Source organism: Monomorium pharaonis, chromosome 11, assembly GCF_013373865.1.
Source record: "Monomorium pharaonis isolate MP-MQ-018 chromosome 11, ASM1337386v2, whole genome shotgun sequence".
Taxonomy (NCBI): Eukaryota; Metazoa; Arthropoda; class Insecta; order Hymenoptera; family Formicidae; genus Monomorium; species Monomorium pharaonis.
Window position 1 is genome coordinate 4,202,541 of NC_050477.1, and position 19,695 is coordinate 4,222,235.

General features: G+C 40.0%; 4 protein-coding genes across 5 annotated transcripts; 2 read left to right on the forward strand and 2 right to left on the reverse strand.

Moving 5' to 3' along the window:
- The first annotated feature begins 152 nt into the window (after nucleotides 1-152).
- Nucleotides 153-6,076, forward strand: LOC105838462 (testis-expressed protein 2). The gene is made up of 7 exons (XM_028194674.2): nucleotides 153-797; nucleotides 950-2,159; nucleotides 2,236-2,616; nucleotides 2,773-2,950; nucleotides 3,019-3,497; nucleotides 3,620-3,692; nucleotides 3,812-6,076. Exons 1-7 carry the CDS (start codon nucleotides 746-748, stop codon nucleotides 4,139-4,141), a joined length of 2,703 nt encoding a protein of 900 aa, XP_028050475.1. The 5' UTR covers nucleotides 153-745; the 3' UTR covers nucleotides 4,142-6,076.
- A 287-nt stretch (nucleotides 6,077-6,363) lies between these two features.
- Nucleotides 6,364-9,157, reverse strand: LOC105838464 (meteorin-like protein). The gene is made up of 3 exons (XM_012684039.3): nucleotides 9,026-9,157; nucleotides 7,715-8,282; nucleotides 6,364-7,373 (listed from the first exon to the last, which is right to left on the reverse strand). Exons 1-3 carry the CDS (start codon nucleotides 9,121-9,123, stop codon nucleotides 7,164-7,166), a joined length of 876 nt encoding a protein of 291 aa, XP_012539493.1. The 5' UTR covers nucleotides 9,124-9,157; the 3' UTR covers nucleotides 6,364-7,163.
- Nucleotides 9,158-10,690: 1,533 nt separating this feature from the next.
- Nucleotides 10,691-15,365, forward strand: LOC105838465 (UPF0547 protein C16orf87). 2 transcript variants are annotated; one of them, XM_012684040.3, is made up of 4 exons: nucleotides 10,691-10,832; nucleotides 11,135-11,198; nucleotides 11,768-11,956; nucleotides 12,172-13,270. In XM_012684040.3, exons 2-4 carry the CDS (start codon nucleotides 11,148-11,150, stop codon nucleotides 12,400-12,402), a joined length of 471 nt encoding a protein of 156 aa, XP_012539494.1. In that variant the 5' UTR covers nucleotides 10,691-10,832; nucleotides 11,135-11,147; the 3' UTR covers nucleotides 12,403-13,270. The 2 variants fall into 2 exon arrangements, with proteins under 2 accessions (XP_012539494.1, XP_036149899.1); XM_036294006.1 differs by lacking the exon at nucleotides 10,691-10,832 and adding an exon at nucleotides 15,348-15,365 and having other exon boundaries at nucleotides 10,842-11,198; nucleotides 12,172-12,410.
- Nucleotides 13,624-18,934, reverse strand: LOC105832306 (monocarboxylate transporter 12). The gene is made up of 7 exons (XM_012673125.3): nucleotides 18,038-18,934; nucleotides 17,097-17,362; nucleotides 16,777-16,920; nucleotides 16,351-16,649; nucleotides 15,390-16,069; nucleotides 14,686-14,906; nucleotides 13,624-13,897 (listed from the first exon to the last, which is right to left on the reverse strand). The coding sequence occupies exons 1-7, from the start codon at nucleotides 18,454-18,456 to the stop codon at nucleotides 13,719-13,721; spliced, it is 2,208 nt and encodes a 735-aa protein (XP_012528579.1). The 5' UTR covers nucleotides 18,457-18,934; the 3' UTR covers nucleotides 13,624-13,718.
- Nucleotides 18,935-19,695: the final 761 nt, after the last annotated feature.

A 19,695-nucleotide genomic window follows, 5' to 3' on the forward strand; every position in this document is an offset into this window, starting at 1 on the left:
TTCTATTGTTTAATATTAGAGAGATTTCCATCATCCCCTTTCCCCAATATTAGATATACTCTACTGTGATTCGTCGTGCATGCGCGGGAAAAGCGGCTTGTGTACTATACACCATCGCTGACCCACACAGCAAGTTTAACATTTTTGTCATCGTAATTGGTTGAACGGTTGAACCAGCCGTAGCTTGGCCCCATCAGCCGCTGCGTGCCTGCGTATTGGCTTCGAAGGAGCTCACAGCGCGAAGCGCTAGCGAGACGCCTCGAGAAATGCCAAATCTTTACCCCTGCGGGATCTGTCACGAAGAATTGAATGAAAATGACGAGGGAATTCTCTGCGAGCGTTGCAACATTTGGTTTCATATGACCTGCTCAGGAGTGTCGGAGTACTTTTATCAAACGTATTCGGTGGATGCCTACGCAGTATGGCTGTGTGACCAGTGCTTGACAGATGTATTTAGTCAGTTGGGTGTCGAAGAGCCCGATCGTTAATTTTATTATTATTAATATTGTTATTATTACTATTGTTCTTAATCGCAACCGTAAGAGCAACAATGGCCGATGCACCGTGACGTACGGCTTAATCATTTAGCATGACACCGCTACTTCGAAGACGATTATCTCGCGAATAGAACGTCCCAAGGTTCTTCTGCCGTCTCCTCGGGAGGAGGAGGAACATCGACGCCCGAATGTCGTTGTCGACGAGTTCCTGATACGCGATACGATCGCTGTAGCTCGGGCCGCGTGACATGATGAGCAACAAATATAGCCCGGGAAAGATCACTCTCGGGATGATAAAAGGTAGGTTGGAAAGATGCGCGCACTTATATGTTTTCGATCCTTGTGTACTAATAACGTCAAAACACATACACATAAGTACCAAAAATGCATGGAGTGATCTGAATCCTTTGTTTTGCGCTCCATTGAATCTCTCGCATCTTTTTCTGCCACAGGCAAACCGATCACCACGTCGGTGCCGGTGATCCACTACCGAGCCAATGACGATGAGCTGGAGGAGCTCTATCCGAGCTCCGACGACGATGACAGGCGTCTCACTCCGGAGTCTGACAGGCACATACCGTCAAGCCCCTCCAAGAGCAGTGAGAATGGTCAGGGATTAGAGAATGATGGAGCGGAGAGACGTTCCGTCGTCGACGACGCGTCCGAGGGTACTCCACCATCCTCGGATCCATGGAAAGTGCTGTCCGAGATCAAGGGTAAGATCACGAAGACGTTCGAGGAGAAGCTCTCTGAGATGAAGAGCGACCGGAGGAAGAAGAAGCGGAGAAGGCGAAACAAGGACAATTCAGTTAGCGTCAGCGACTCGGAGGACCTGGGTGACGTCACGCCGACTGACGAGAACGTTAACGACAGGCAGGAGAGGGAATTCTCTCGCGGCAACAAGAGTGGCAACGCCGGAAGATTCGCCGTGGGCTTCTCACAGGTGAGAACTGGCCTGAAAACGAAAAACTCCCAGGACGACAGCGTTGAGAGCGGTGTGGAGGCCGCCGAGTTTTCCGAGCTCATTCCCGAGCTGCTGCCTCTCGAGTCGCAGGAGGACGGGGGAAACAACGGCTCCGGCGCGCGTCATCGTGGTCGCCAGTCAGACAGACACGAGACGACGAGAGAAGTAAAACTCAGCGCGTTGTTCTCCCACATGAAGGATCACGTCTTTCAACAGCTGACGAAGCAAATGGCCGCGTTGCTGATTCTCGTGCTTGCTTTTTGGTTTCTCATTCCGTTGCCCGCTCATCTGGTGGGCTTTACTCTAGGGGTCTTCGCCACGATGATGGTGTACAAGCTTATGCAGAAATTCCAGGAGATTTTAGCGACGCCGTTAGACAAGAAACCCTCACATGTGATGCGAGTTCCGGTGCTGGAAATACCGGCAGCAGAAGAGCACGCGGTCCAGGAGAGGTACGAGGGATGGCTGAATGAGCTGCCGTATTCTTACGATCCTCACAATTATCACGTGGCGCGTACGAAGTCAGTTTTCTTCAGCCTGGAAGGCGGAGTGCTGCGTGTTATGGAAACTAGAATGAGAGTGCCGAAGAGAGCGGTGTGGGACGAGCCAAAACGGAAGTACAAATTCGCCAGGAAACGCATGTACAATCTTGCTGGTGCAAAAGTGGAATTATTGCCGGAAGGACTCACTCGGAGAAGGTATGACCTCGTGCATAATTAGATATTTCATATTTTTGTAAGCATACATATTAAATAAACATATTCTTATGTGCAGGAGATGGAGCAAGAAATATCCAATTTGCATCACGATGGATCAAGGTGCGTTGGTAGATAGTACGAGTCTGAATGATTGGACGGATCTCGGAAAGGAGTCCTTGGAGGATGAAAGAAAGATTATTCAGACCGAAGAAACCAGTCAGGAAATCGAGGACAAAACTCTGGGCGAAGAAACGAAAAGTGAGGATGAGGATTCCAGACTGGAATATTTTAAGGATAACGAAGAGGACGAGTTTAAGCTCGACGAGGATGAGGACGACGATGATTTCTCGCAGTCTAAGTCTATTAGGAGTATTTATGAGGACTGTCACGACAACGACGAAGTTACTAAGTGCAAACTCTATGTATTCGCGCGCGCCGACCGAGAGAAGGAAGACTGGTAACGTCTCTTTTAAAATGTTTCTTAAATTAATTTAAATAATAAAAAATTTGATTAAACTTTTAAAAGTTAGCTAAATTTGCCTATTTTTGAAGTGTAATTTGGAATTTAAAACCTTACTTTCTTTAGCATATTTTAATGTGAAGTGTCTTTCAGGTTTCGTAGATTGATATCAGCGGCATCTCTTTCGAAAAAACGACATTCCATTTGTTCCGTAAATGATTCTGTATCCAACGCAAATGCGGTCTCTGCACAACCGGATATGGCAGAGACAAAGTCACCCGAGGCATCTTCCGAAGTCACTTACAGTACCTTTATGAACAAGTACCTGAACGTAAGTATGTGACGGTCGAATTAACTTTAAATTCTTATATAATTTTAATTGAGCAATACTCCTTTCAGGTAGACCCTGAGGGTTCTCCAAGAGAGAACGACATCCTTTGGATAAACTGTCTCTTAGGACGACTGGTGTTCGATATGCATAGCTGTCCAGAGATGATTAATCTTATTCAAGACAAAATACAACGTAAACTCTCTAACATAAAGCTTCCGTACTTTATGGAGAGCCTACTCGTGACAGAAATGGCGATCGGACAGGACGCTCCGATGATTCATAAAATTGCTAAGCCGACCCTCGATGAGCGGGGCCTGTGGTTTGACTTGAACATCACCTATAAAGGTAGCGTGACAATGACGGTAGAGACAAAGCTGAATCTAATGAAGCTGACACGCGCGAGCAGCGTTCCTGGTGATATCGACGACAAGTCTGTTCCTACCAGATCACCGATATTCGATAGCGATGTAGAAGATAGCCCAGAGACATCCACCGAAGACGAAGATATAGGAAACGTCACGTTGAACGTTGCATCTAAAGAGACCACGTGAGTAAATTTAAATTATAATTTGTATCAATATTACTTTTAGCTTCTGTCTTTAGATTATATAGTTATATTTAATATATTTTATGAACGATATAGAATTGATAAAGCTTTGCATATTACAGACCGGTACAGTCTTCTGGCAAGAAGTTTCTTAGCATGGTCGATAAGTTGACAGCCAATAAGTATTTCCGACACGTAAGCGACACGTCTTGATTATGTTTAGCTGAGCTGCTTATCTGTTACTATTAATAACTGCAAAAACAAGTTACAAGAGCTCGCGCTAATTATAAACGAATCTATCTTTTATCCCACAGGCCACGGAGTTGTCTTACATACGAAGAGCGATGGAGGGTGTTTCCAACACGGAGATTCGTTTTATGGTTAGCGTATCTGGCATCGAGGGTTGTCTTTTGGTAAACATCCCTCCGCCCCCCTCCGATCGGCTCTGGTACGGTTTCAAATCGGTGCCGAAAATCGCCCTCACTGTGCAACCAACTCTCGGCGAGAGGACTGTCAACATTGTATACGTGAGCAACTGGATTGAAAATAAGTTGGTCAGGGAATTCGAGAAGCTAGTCGTTTTACCAAATATGGATGATCTGGTTCTGCCACTCTGTCCAAATTATCCCTTTACTGCAATGTAAAAATTGAATTTTGCGCCGGCCAAAACAGTCTTCAATCAGCTTTTACATCCTTTTTGTTCTGTATACTTCTAAACAACACTGCATTTAACACTATCACGTGTTAAGATATGGTATATTTTTCTGTAATATAGTACTACATTTATCAAAATTCATAGATATATAGAAACCTGCGAAAAGACTTTCAGATAACAATATAGCTTTAGCTGTTTTTACACAATTTTTTAATATTATCATTATATTACATTGTTTATCACAAAGAACCAATCATCATGTGTAATATATACCAGAGAGCGGATGGAATTATTGTGATATATTATCATATATGTTATATTATATACTTTATATAAAATTCAAAAAAGAAGGTAGGAGACGAAGTTTGTTATGAGTGAGCATTATTTTTAATAGAGTATGTAAAAACGAGCGAAAGAAATGTACAGAGAAATATTTAATTAATGTTAAGTGCAAACCTTGCTCTTTATTTTATTTAATTATACACTATTGTTATATAATTCAATTTAGTTATGTATGTAAACATTTTTTTAATTGAGTGAAATTGATGATGCGCTATAAATAGAGGAAAGAAGAAAATAATATGCATGTGATCACTGAATTAGTCATTTAATGTAGGCAGCTAAAAAAACTAAATTGTTAAATTTGTAAAATAATTGAATAAGTTAAAATTAAATAACACAGCCACACAAAAAAGTGGTCTGGCCTGTATATCAGATCCATGTATTCCTATGGATTTTGGCTTGCTGAATCCAAATCTGATGTCAGAATTGGTAGATTGGTTCGCTGTTTCGAGGAAACCTCAAAAAAACATCAGCGAAAGTGTTCGTTTTGTGGATTTTCAAGCTTTTTTTGAGATTTCCTCGAAACAGCGAACCAATCTACCAATTCTGACATCAGATTTGGATTCAGCAGGCCAAAATTCATAGGAATACATGGGTCTGGTATACAAGCCAGACCACTTTTTTTTGTGTGGCTGTGATAATTTGTAAATTTGATCAAATAAAAGAGAACATTATAAAAAATATGAATGCATGTGTAAAATGAGAAAAAACTCATAAAGCAATTTTCACGCCTTTACAATTAAATTTATCATAATCTGGTGATTTGTGAGTAATAAAATTATAGTTACAATTGACAAAACGTGTGAGAAAAGGCGTAATGTAATATAGCGTAATGTTAATTACGTTTATCGTAAATAGTAGAACGATAATCGCGTAAATTTTAAACGCGATCGCTAAAGTATTAATTTCGTGTATGTTGACTTGATAACATAAAATCGTGCTAGGCCAGTCATTTTGTTTACATTTATAAATCAATTTTATTTTTCTGTAGTCCGTTATAAACCGAGGAACTTGTAGTCAATGGCTTTTCAACGAATATAGCCGAAAGATTCACTCTCCTCTGTCTTTGATTGATCGGCTAAGTGAATTACTCTATTCATTCAACGATTCTAGCAAAAAGAAAGCAAAATGTTCATTAATATATAATCGAATATACGGTATACCTACTAGCCAGCTTGATCTGTGAGCTACGTTATTTTGTTTGATACTATACAAATATATATATATATATATATATATATATATATATATATATACACATATACATACATAAATGTTCGTGTATTTGCGTGTCTCAGGGAGATATTATATGTATATAGATTAAATTCTGGAGCCACAGATCTTGTTACGGTGGAGACTATAATTATTTTTAAAAATACACGAAAACCTCTTCATATATAACAAAACGTAAAACAAATTATAAAAGCCAATTTTAATGTGTTTAAATGTAATATAAATAAAGTAAATATATTTTGTAAAGACTTTTCAAATGATGTTTTATTTAAGACTTTTACTATATTGACGATCTCACATGGTTCCAGAATTAAATCAGAGGTATATTAAAAGTTTTTGCAGAAAGAAATTATTGTACATTACCATCTGTTTCTACCTCTTCCTCTCCTAGAAATTCTGTTTTAAATAAGAATTGAAAGAATCAATATATTTTAAAGTTATCGTGTAAATTTATTAACACTCAATCATATAAATTATGATACCGTTGTTAATCAATGCAGATTTGTTATAAACTATTTTTATCATGTACACATTTTATATATTAAAAGTACATAGTATGGACAGAGATTTATGATTTTCAAATATCTTCTTTATTCTTGTCGCACATATATTTTGTTATATCAATAAAAACAGTTATTTGATATTGAAATAAAATACTTTTATTTATTAAATCTATACAGAATTGTTATAATTATAATCAATATAAACAAAATATTGCTTAACTCTGCAGTAAGTCGATGTACCCGCTCAATAAAACTCACATAGTATCCTAATCATTGCTCACTTTCTCTTGGCAATAGATTTTAAAACGAAGAATTTATATTACAGAAAAAATTGAAAGTATTGAAAATTTAACGCACGAAAGAAAAACAATAAAGAGATTAAAGATAGGAAAACTTTTAAAATTAAATCTTGACAAAACGAAAAACAGGATAATGTAAAATTACGGTACGAGCGATGATTGAAGGATTTTAAGTTTTGAAAAAAAAAAAGAGGAAATGAGAATTACCAAAATAAATTTTTTCAAAGTGAGCGATGTCTGGGATATTTTATATTTTTACTCAGTAGAATCTTATTGGTTACGATATCGCCACTGCGCAAAACTTATAACGTTTTTCTTCTATAGAACAAGTATTAAGGCAAATGTGCTTTTTATCTCTTCGCGCGCACCCTCCACGTTCTTCTTAATACAACAAATAATATCACAGTTCGGAGATCGACAATCTGACAGTACGTGGTATGTATGTGAAAAATTACCTATATACAAGGTATCCTCATACAAACGGCTGGATTGGCAGTTTTTTATGACAGTATTACTCTATCAGCACAATTGCGTTGATTCCCAATTTTGCACCACGAAACTGTACTCGTATCTATTGCGCATCGTGTATACATTTCTTCACTTTTCAAAGATCACCTCATTACATTGTTATTAGCTAACTGTGGAGGACGCAGGGCGCGTTATCCATTTCACGTACAATCTGCATCCACGTCTCCAGTCTGGGCGCGCACACCAGGGTGAGATCTCCAAGACGTCGTTTGGCCATTATCACAAATTCGCCGAGACCATGGCGCGCGTCGCACACCATTGGTACTCGCACGCGTACACTCTTCTTGGAAGACGTCGTTATGTCAATTTCATTACCCTGTTAGCAAACATATTTTGTAATTATAGACTTACATTACATACATTAAATTCGATAAGATATAAAAATTAAAGACATACATATCATTATAATAACGATATAATTTAAAAAGTCTTTGCAGTTTACATATTTTAATCCATTAAAGTGTTTTATTATTTTTAAATATGATTTTAATGTAACAATTTGGTCTACTGATTATATATATATACATATATACATATAAAATAAATATAATAAAAAAATTATATATAAAAGATAAAATAAAAAAATAAAAATATCGTTAGAGCTCTTCATTCAATAAGCCTGTTCTTTTATATTTCTCTCATGCCTTATAGTTTTACCTCGGCCTCCTGGGCTACGTAGCGCAGAATCTTCGTGACCCTAAGTATCAGTTCGGCAGTATCCATCTCGGGATTCTGCTCGACGGCAGTGACAGTGCCCTTAGCAACTAGGTCGCTCTGACAATAGGCCTTCGCGAGCTCCTCCATGGAACAGGGCCGGCATTCCTCCTCCTCGTCTGGCACACGCAGAGTACCCCCCTTTACCGAGTTCGGTTCCAGGTCATACTGCAGCTTAACCTTAGCATTTCTGAAGGAATAGTCGTCCTCCGCTTCCATATAGAGCGCGGTGGTCCGCTTCTGCGAGCGGAAACATCGGTGCGAGTGCTCGTGTTTGCCATCGGATGGGGAGTAGAGTTGCCTCAGCTTGCCGCTCGCTTCTAGGAAGACCCTCACAGGTCCAGAAATCTTGACGCAAGCACGGAAGCCCAGGTAGCCGAGATTGTGCTGCGGGAACGAATCTGGGAAGGAGAGGACCACTCGCAAAGCATCGCGAGGATAACGCCATAGCACCGTTCCCCGGGTGCAGCGCAGATACACTGGTCGAACACCGCCACCCTCTCCTCCACCACTATAATGCAAGGGATATACATTTCTCAATTAACACATCTGTTTTTATAAATAATGTAAATGTATCATAGCGAGAGGGAGAGAAAGAGAAAGTGATATTTAAAATTTTAAATTTTATGGAGAAAAGAAAGAATAATTCTAATTAGTGTTATGCTGTATGTTTAATTAAAAATTGCAAAAAAAAAACCTAATAATTAATTAAAATTACACTAAACAATGAATTATATCTTATGTTACGTTATTGATAAAAATAATAATATTAAATATTAAAAAGAAAAAACAAATTAAAAGAATATTAATATTTAAAAAAATAAAAAATATATTTAAAAAAGAATAGCGACAAAAAATTGAATATATTTTATGTGTCATCTAAAAAATAATCCATGGATCATAGATAATCTACAAGCAGTAAAAATTACATATTGTTTTCAATTTTTAATATTACATATTTTTATTTTATCTACCAAAAGTCAGATATGTATTATTAATCTTATGACTTTATTATTTTTTTTGTATTACGTTATCCTATTTATAATAATTTATATTTCCTGTCTGAAAAGATTCATATAAACATGCGTAAATAATCCATGTAGACCACGTAATTTTGAAACGCACGGCAAAACTGTGGATTCATCTCTGGCCGGAGCCACCGTGGTTGCGTGCTTGTTACGGCACTGACTTTTGTGAAAGTTCGTGAAACGCAGAGAGAAAGAGAAGGAGATCGTGTCACGGAAAAATACAAACCTTCCGGACCAGTCGCACTGATCCGCGGCGGTATGCTCGTAGGCGGACACGCTGACGGAGATCAGGGCGGCGAGAACCGCGATCGCCGCACGTACCATTTTTTTTTCTTTTTTCCTTCCAATTTCTTTTTCTCTTTCAACAAACGTTTCGCCGACGCGTCACATCTTCGGTGCGCCTCGCGGGCGCGGATCATCCGCGAAAATCGGAACCGCGACAGATCGTCCCGCCTCCGCGCGCCCGCATTCAAGTTCCTTCCGTTTCCTTTTAGTCGTACGTTCCCTTCCTTTGGAATTTCCGATTAAACTGCAGTAGCATACGTTCGAAAAGTTCGCGACGTCCAAGCGTTGAGCCTCGCGGAGATCCCAAGTCCCAGATCGCGGTCGGATTAGAACGATTGGAGGAGTGAGTCACCGTACCTCGTTCCTTCGGTAATTCGAATTAAGTACTCGTAGGACAGTCCCTCGGACGTTGCATCTCAATCGTGGGAGAAGCGTGTCATCCACAAGATTCCCCGTGAAATCTCCCGCGTTTCGTCGGCAACAGCGGCGGTGCACTGTGCACTCTCCTCGATCCTCCTCCTGCTCCTGTATCCTTCCAGATTGTCCACCGAACACCACCCTCCCTCCGAGGTCGAACGGCGAACCGCGAGATGCGCGGAGTGCAATTCGCGACGAGCGATCCGGGATCGATAGAATCCTTCGGGGGATCAGTTCGTCGCGGGACGAAGAACACGCGTATGCGGAAGGAGCACAAGGTGGTTCCCTATATGGCGGTCAGTCGCGCGCGCGAGAGAGAGAGAGAGAGAGAGCGCACGCACTCGGAGAGGAGACGTAAACAATCGAGATTTGCCACCGCCGTCGCCGCGCATCACCGGCCGCGTCGCGACTCAACGTCGACGCGTCTCTTCGGGGTCGACGGGGGTCGCCCTCGAGAAAACGAGATCGCCGACGTGGTTGACGCTCGCTCGCGCGCGCGCGCAGACAGACACAGTACACGTCCTCCCTCCGTCTTTCCCCCGGGGTCACACCATCCAAAGTCGAGGCATCAGGCCAGGCTACTCCGCGCACGAGAGACGAGAGCACTTCCCACTTCCTCGGCTTCCTCCTATCCTCTATTCCGAGATATCTCCCCCTCGATCCTCCTACTCCGCCCGCCTGTCCGCGGTCTAACGGCACATGCGCAGAGAACGAGAACGCGCGGGTCTCCCGTTGTTTTATTATGTCTACGAGAAATACCAGGCGTACGTTCACCGGTTACGAGAGCAGCCGTGAAACCCCCACTAGGTTCTAAACCGAGGCCGCGTCCACGGTTCACCGACGGGCCGAGATAGGTCCCAGTTCTTTTCTTGAACGCTTGCCCCAGTGAAAATTTTTCATACGAATTGGAACCTTTTTCGGAGATACGGACAAAGTCCACGTCCCTCGATTTAGAATTTTTCATACACGTAAATTCTGAATTATTCCAAGATTTCTTAATCTTATAACGTCTAAAAAGTACTTCAAGCTTTTTCAGATTTTATGAGATCTCATCAGAAATTTTACAGAAGGAGAAATCTTAGAAATTAAAGCTTTAAGACATTTCAGAATTCACATATATGAAAAATTATTAGAGAAAATGTTGAATTTCCTAACATTCCTGAAGAGTTTCAATTTGTATAAAAATGTAAGAGATTTTTAAAAAGTTACAGTTATACAAAATTCGATCTTAAAATTATATGAAAAATAATTCCGAAAAAAATTTTCACCGGGGTAAAAGTATTAAGATTGAGCAATATACCTAGACACAATCAGCAATATCATACTTTGAGGTAATATGTTTGTTCTTTTTACATTTTGTCAATTTGATGAATTCAATTTGTGCATTTTGTGAAAAACGAATTGTCGATAAGCATGTTTGCTGCTTTACGGACCATCGAGAATTATCGACCGCGCGCTACGATTATCGAAATCAAAAATTTATGACCGTTGAATTATCTACGGAGTTTATGATTGCTGTTGATTGAAGTGGCGCTGAGTGCGCGCATCAAAAAGCCATAATTGCTTGTTTCTTTGTTACGATTGTCATGTTTACATTTCCTAATCGGAAATAATCTCTGTATCGTTGGAACAGCTCGGCTTGGGACATGGCTAAGACTAAAACGATTAGTAAGGGTTGCCCGAAATGCGAGCAGCAGGTATTTATATGCATATTCCTATCGTGTATTCTAATTTATACATTTTAAAATAATTATTTATACACACACACACACATATATATATATTTATATATATATGAACAATATGTCTTTCATATATTTATGAAGTTACGTCTTATTCATGTGACGTGATGTTCCACGTTTGTCGTGTAGCGAATTAGCTTTTATTTTTACCATTTATGGAATTTCTGTAATGTTTATTTTTTATTAATTTTTTAAATAATATAATATAATATTGAAAAGACATGTAAAATATTGGATAAAACGTGAAAAAAAAATTGTGTAGGCAAATACTTGCTATAAATTTAATTTATTTAATTGAATTGAAAGAGCAGTTCTCAAATTATTCTATATTTGTTTATGATATGTTAATTTTTTGTATATATATTTTTATTTATAATATATAATTTTTAAGTCTTTATAAATTTTCTAATTTGGAATATTTTTTGTTTATCTTTGCTGATGTATTAAATTAATTATATGTAAATTGAATGTAAAGTCCAAAAGTATCGCTATTAATAAATTTGATCACTTTTTGTTGTAATAAGGTTCCTGTTGCCTGCAAAGCATGTCCCTGTGGACATTCTTTTTTTAATGCACGACGTAACTCTATCAAAAGTCCACCTAGTCCTGACAGTGGAGTGATGAAGACGAGAAGGACGAATCGCATTAAACGTGAGAAACCAAATTATTATGATGCTTTGGAATATGACAAACAGATGAAAAAAAGTGCCAAGGTAAAGTAGAATGTTGCTTTTTAATATTAATAACAATAAATATATATTTTTAGATTTCAATTTTAGTTTCAGTTTGTTATTGCCTCCATATACAAAATATTAGTATTATATAATTTTATATTTTAAATATAATAATTTTAATATACACAATAATATTGTACAATAACTTTTGAGAAAATGTTCAAGATAATGTTTATATGAAATTATTTTTTCAGATTAGACGGACCACAGATAATGCAAATGATATTGATTGTCGACAATTGAATAAGAAGAAAAAACGGAAAGGAAAGGCAAAAGGCAAAACTGGTAGTAACAATGGTATGGGTGATGATGACGACGAAATGGATGGGATCAATGGACTATCTCCAGAGAAGCAGCTCACCTGTTCCCTCATATTGCAAGAACTAAACAACAAAATGAGAGTGGTGGCTTGGAAGCCTACGTGAAATCTGCAGTAAATATAGATATACGTATCTCTTTTTTGATGATCTCAGTGACCATTAGTCGGATGTGACTGAATGTGATTGAATGTGAAGTGTAAATGAAACAGTTGTACAGTATGATGCATCGATCCTTTATGGTATCGAAAATTGAAGTTACCGTGTTGAAATTTACATCGACTCTTTAGTCTCTACACAATTAACTGCCATGAAAGTCTCCGTATTGTATATGTAACTTTACATAGCACTCTTATATATGGATTATTTTTTCATTGTGATTGAGAGTTGTGATGTTATTTCGAAGCTTCTGCATATGGAACATGTAAATTTCCAATTTTAGATTACGGCGTACTATTCGTAGCGCTAAAAATATAATTATCTAATTATCTCAAAATTATTCTTAGGATTCTGACAGGAGGAGAGGTCATAATATCGGATAATATTTTCAGACTTATAATCGGACTGCCATATATAGCACTTTAAATGCAAATGCAGACTTTACACTTTAACAAATAAACTCTCCCGAGATTATTCACAGCAATTATATATATATATATATATATATATATATATTTATGTATCTTTGAAGATTAAAACAAGAAATACGTAAAAGTCACAACTCAAAGTGTAAATACTTAGATTTAAAAATTTATATATATTGTAAAAAACTACATTATAGATTATTTATAATCGTTTTTTAAATGTCATGCATACTCATTCAAAATATCAATTTACTTTTCTATGTAATAGTGTCACCCTTTCATTTATAGGTATATATAAACGATGTTCCCATATTAAGAACATTGAATTAATAAGAGCTTTTGTATATAACAATATATAAAATGTAAATAATAAAGATAGGACACTTCTTGAAGACTGATTATTTAATTCAATTATTTAATATTTGTAAGATACGTTAGGATGACTCATCAACACCCTGATTTACACATTTGTGAAGAGCATATATAATTTAATTCTCACTGAATGCTGTTTAAATTTATTTGAAAGAGAATACTCAATAAAATATGTTCGAAGCATTGAAGATGTGCAAAGAGAAGTTGAAAAATAATATAAGAATGATAAGGTAGATAAATGAAGTGCGTAAATGTCAATTACTAATCTATATTTATATGATAAAATTTATCTGATGACTTGGTAAAGTTGTTCCATCGTGATATAAAACGTGGTAGGAGTCAATGGAAATGTTCAATAAGTGTTCAATCATGCTCTTTTGTGACAACTGTTACGATTTATTTATTTATTTTTTCCTATTACACATTAAATCACTTTATAATCAACGATCACATTTTTTTCAAAATAATTTACCCTTTTACGGTAGTGTCCCCCTGACGATTATTATTCTCGGCGTTCACGGGCAGCTTTGTTGAGTTCGTTTGGTTCTCATTGAAAACCAAAAGCATAGGTAAACCCCCTATGACCATACACGTACCCATACACAGAAAACACACAGTGTAGCTTCCAGTAACATCGCGGAGATAACCTGGAATTATATTATCAATTTGTTACACGAATAGTACGATATAAACAGTATTTATAAGATAACTAGAATATATATTAATGTGTAGCTTACAAATGATGGAATGTAGATATTTTAATTAATTTGTGCGATCAATTTTTTCGTAAATAAAAATTACATGTAATATAATTTAAGCAAAATCCTGGATAAAATAGGAAATCTAAAGGAACAATTTGAAAAAATGTAAGCGATAATCTTCAAATACAATACTCGTAAAATAAATTTTAAAAAAGTAATTATCAGCACGCGACTTAAAAGCGAGATAAAAAAATGTATAAAATTCATAAAAAATTATTATTAGATGTGATATTCCGCTCGACGATTAAAAACATCAATATTTATCCTGCGTTATTCACACATCGGTCGTTACTTACTTATGAAGAAAAAAAAAAGCAGCAAACAAAGAGCGACTCTAGCAAGACGGTGGTGCTTACACACACATACATGTGTACGTGGCACGTGTAGCCTTTATATTTTTATCTCCGCATCCTTAGACGTAATTATATGGATAATTAACGCAATATACAGCGTGATACGGGCTCAACATTTTCCCTGTCATCTCCTAAGTGAAAGTTACGCGTATATCTTTCCACGGTCATCACGTACACAGAATGGTTGATCAATTCAAATTAAAGGGAAGAAAGAAAGAGAAAAAGGTCATTTGCGCTCTCGGCGCGGAATGAATTAAAGGGCACCCGCTGCCTTTGAGGGATGATTACGACGTACAGTTCCAGGAGAATCGGCGCGTATACCTGCGAGAGGCGGAATGGAGATCGCCCCGAAGCTCTGGAACATCCTCACGAGACCGTAGGTGGACGATATTTTGTCGGTGCCGTATTGATCGGCGAGCAGGACGGGAACTAGAAGGAACCAACAGCCTAGGCACAGCCCGTACATGCCGACGGAACACGCCAGCACGTAGAAGGAGTGAGCCATTGGGATCGCCAGGACTGCCACGCCAGCACCCACCACGCTGCACACGATAAAAAAGAAAACATGCTCAATTATTCAATAGATATTCTGTCATTTTGTCGCGCCGGAGAGAATTCGCCTTAGATATTTAAAGCGAATAGAATACATAATTGTTCCATTCATTAAATATTCAGACAGATGTCTGACTATGATGGCATATCCCGGAATATCTCTTGGAATCCCAAAATATCTCCTGAACGCGTTACGGTTTGTAATCTCGGAGCATTGCGAGTGAATAGAAGCGTTAAGTTCTATGAATAATCCTCCCGCACTCGGTTTTTATAATTTATTTATCAGGAAGAGAAACAACGAGTTTCGTGTGGAGCATTATATTTAATTGGATAAATTAACAATATCAATTGTATGTAATTTAATTATTTTTCTATGAATATTTTTTATTTTCTCTATTTTTTTCCCCTTTTAATCGGTTTTTCTTAAACAGAAATCTCGTGGAGATTGAGCACTGAGCGTGAAAATCGCTCACCTGCCGATGTACCCTTTTCGCCGGTCGAACAGCTTGAGATCCGAGAGCCAGCCGAGACCGAGCCTGCCGAATAGGTCAAGGGCGGCGGAGATGGCCACCAGATAACCGGCCTCCGATTTCGTGTAGCCGGCGGCGTGGACGTACGCCGGCAGGTAGTACAGCATGTAAGGACTGCCGGTGGACATCAGGCTGACGGAGAAGCACATCATGATGAACTGCGGATTCTTCAGCAGCGACAGGTCGAGGTAGAACGTCAGTTTCTGCATGAACGTGATCTTCTTGGAGTCCGTCGAGGCTGTCAGCGACAGGGACGGAAGCCTGTTCGGCGGCGACGACGGCGGTTGCTGCTGCTGTTGCTGCTGCTGTTGTTCCGGCAGACCCATCGTCGTCACGGGCATCTTCAACGACCTGAGCGACGATCTGTTCACGGCCTTGTATACGCACGTCGAGTCCGTCGACAGATCCTCCACGCTGTGCAGGATACTGGAGCTACGGATCTTGGAGATGGGCTTCATGCGGAGACCTTCGCCCATCACGTCCTTCTCCTCGTCGCTGTCGGTCAGCTCGACCGCCACTACGCCGCTGTTCTGGTGGAACAGCTCGTTCAGCACGTTATGTCGGGCAGTCGGATCGTTGGCGAACAATAGTTCCAACTTTTGTTGCTTCGACTTGTCCTGATCCTGTGGAAAAGGTAGCCGATGAATTATAAAGTGTCATTGATTTCTTACAGCCGATATCGATTAGTCATTATTGTAGGGGCTGAGTGTATTTATTTACACGAACAGAAAAATGATAACTTTTACAATTTCTTATAAGGAAAAAAATACAATTGTATACATTATAAATATATTATAATCTGCATGTACATAATAATGAATATTAATAATTAATCAAATGTAATATTAATATTAATATATTAATAAACAGATAAGATATATATTTGTTAAAAACTCGATTGCACCTGCTCTTTCATTTCCTTCTCGATCTTTTCCGCCGAGGCCTCTTCCTCAGGGGCATAATTTTCATCCAATGGTCGATAGAGGGTCGCGCTGACACACACGTGCAGCATGCAACCGCCTAGTAGTAATATTGTGCCGTGAAAGCCGAAGTCCCTCACCAGAAATTCGATTAGAAGCGGGAATACGAAACTACCCGCGGCAGTGCCGGACACACAGATACCGTTCGCCAGGGCGCGATGTTTGTCGAAGTATTGCGACACTAGGATTATACCAGGTGTCGTCGACAATCCACCGCCGATACCTGTAAGAGAACACTCTCTTCAATCCTCATACGACATCGGGACTGCTCGACGGGGTGATTAAAACGCGAGATGAGGTCTGGACCGATGGGGGAGTGAGTTAAAAAGAATTGAAATTCAAATGCAAACCTGTCAGCACTCCAAATGTAAAAAAGAGGTGTATCAATCGCGTGGCAAAGTAACTAGTTGTAAGTCCTAGGGCGCAGAAAAGTCCACCCACAAAAACCACCGTACGACAGCTGTACTTCTGGCAGAGCATACTGGTCACCGGAGCTGCGGAAACCAAGTATCGATTTAGCGCGCAATTGAATGCTACATCAGCTACGAGAGCTAGGTCAGCCGATAACGGATACTTATAGGCATCGGCAAGACCTTCATTCCGTCTCTTTGAGGAAACGGAGGTCGTGCGGAATTAAGAGCTTGAACGATGAAGAAGACGATAAACTCACCAAGTGCTAGACATAGGCACGTCAGAAGCGCTGGTATCCAGGACGCGACCGAGGCGGATGACTCCTTGAAGGTCTCCATGACCTCGACGTAGAGCACGCCGTAGGACTTGACCAGCCCGGCCACCCAGAACTGCACGAAGAAAGCGCCAAACACCACCACCCAGCCGTAACCGCCGTCCAACGGGACGTATGTGGTGTTCCGGGGTTTTCTGCTTTCGCTCTTCTGCCGGGATTTTCTCCTTTTTGGGGCTGCATACCTGACGGATCTATATTACCATCGAAATTTGTTATTCGCGCGAATAATCGCCGTGACAAATTGAAAAGAAGGAAATGCGAAACTATCTGCGACTACGTAAGCCAACAGGTATCATTGAAATTTGACGAGACGATCTCTTTCAGTCTTATATTAAAAAAATGTTTTATTTGATTATTTGGAACCTTTTGATATATTTAGAAACCAGGACAAGAAAGAAGATATATGAATTAAATAACAGTTCTCGTTCGTAAAACAAAAACAATCTGTAAAAAAAATTTTGCACGTGAGATGAGAAGAAGAATCGCATCAAGAGAAAGAAATGGATATTAGCATACAAACATGGAACGTGCGCGAACTAAAGCTAAATGTTTTTCGACCGTTTACCTCTTTATAATTCTTAAGGAATATAGGATTTTTACACATCTATGAGGCCTACTGCGTTCTCTTTCAACTACACCGTTTTTCGTTTCCTGAGAAATCGCTAGAGAATCATTGGAACGGAAACGACAAAACGTCTCGCATGCAAAACTGCTCAGCTGAGTATTGCGAATAAACAGCGGCGCGATGAACTATAAAGGAAGATGAAACTGTGTGGACTGATTGACTGGAGCGCAAGCAAGTACACAATCGGCTTCCCGATACCTGGTTAATATAACCCCGACAATATTCACCCTCCGACACCGACCTGAGCTCTCTGGATTTGGCGATGAGCGGCCGGGCAGTGAGGCTGGATATCGTCAGCAGGTTGTCGTTGTCCTCGTCCTCGACGACGGTGCCCTCGGGACTCTGCAGGTGCGGCGGCACGTTTGGCGTCGACGTAGCTGTCGCCTGCACCGCCAGGGACGCCGGCCGCTTTGGCGACGGCGCCCCGGCGGAGACGCTGCCGTTCAGGTCGAACACCGGCGCCGAGTGTATGGAGAACAGTGAGCCCAGCTGCGTCGCCGGCTGATCATTCATGTTCTCGTCGATGAGACTGCTGCCGATGATTGCGGCCGACATCTCCTGGGACGCTGCCGTTGGGACGCCGACCTCGACGGCGTCGGCCAACAGGCTCGGCGACGCCCGACACGCGTCCTGGAAGCTCCATTCCCGTGGTAGCGACATGTTTCCTCGGCGGCTTCCTCGGCGGAACCGGGGGGACCGTAATGCATTGGATTGTGTTGCTTGGTTGGTCGCGACGTGGTTTATTCGAAGTTGGTCTCTCTGGTCTCGTCCGACGGCTCCTCGAGCTCTTTTCGCGCTCTCTCTTTGTCTGTCACCGTCTGATGTTCACCCTCTCGCCTGCTTCTCCACTGACAGGCGAACGGTATCTATTTCAACCTGGACGTGATGTCTACCTGTCGTAGGGGCGCTGTTATGATCATATAACTCTTGTATCTTTCTTTCCCTTTGGCTGTACCGTAAGCTCCTCGATGAGGAGGGCCTCGGTGCCTCTTGATTTAATTTTTTTCGAAGACGGGCCTGTGACAAATTTGAACTCGAGGATCAAAAATGCCAACGGTCAACGGTCTTCTTCTCTGGCTGCCAAAGCACTTCTCCTGACTCTGTAATGTGTAGACTGAGACTTATTCTCTCTCTCTCCTTTGGGGTGAACACGAGTGGGGTGCGCACGCAGACTGGTGGAGGGTTGCTACTAACTGGAAATTTACAGTGGGATCGATACGTCGGTGACGCTGACGTGCAAAGGCATCTTCGCGGAAATCACCCGCGACCCACGTGCAGACTGACAGGGGGGAAAAAACCACACGTGTGGTAAACGCGAGACAAAAACCATCATTTTTGAACGGATAAAATTAGGTTACATGAATATGGAACTGTTATGGAATATGGAACGCGAAGTCTTCTAATAATGAGAAAAGAGAGAGAGAGAGAGAAAGAGAAACAACAAGTCGCTGCATTGGAGTATTTTCCATATAGAACGTTAATTAATAGCAGAAATGTTGGATGAAACTTGAGTATTACTGAAAAAATAAAACACATTTAAATACATTTAAATAAAACTTAATTTGCAGTATTCTCAATATAATCAATACAAATAAGTTTTCGAATGATGGAAAAGATAATTGAATTGCTAAGCTTGAAGTGCAGCTTGCGTATAAGGTTTCAATTGATTTGAATGAGGTCTGATTGCATTGGGAAAATCAAAATTGCATTATTGAAACTGCTTCTACTCTCATATCTTTACGTCTAGTGTAGGCGTATAGATATTTCTATTTATAGCAGAAATTCCAAACTCTGTGCTGAAAGAGATAAAGTGCCAATCATTACTCTTAAGATTTTATATACACGAAATATTAATAACCATGGATGAATTATAACTGTCTTGGTAAAAAGACATTTTGA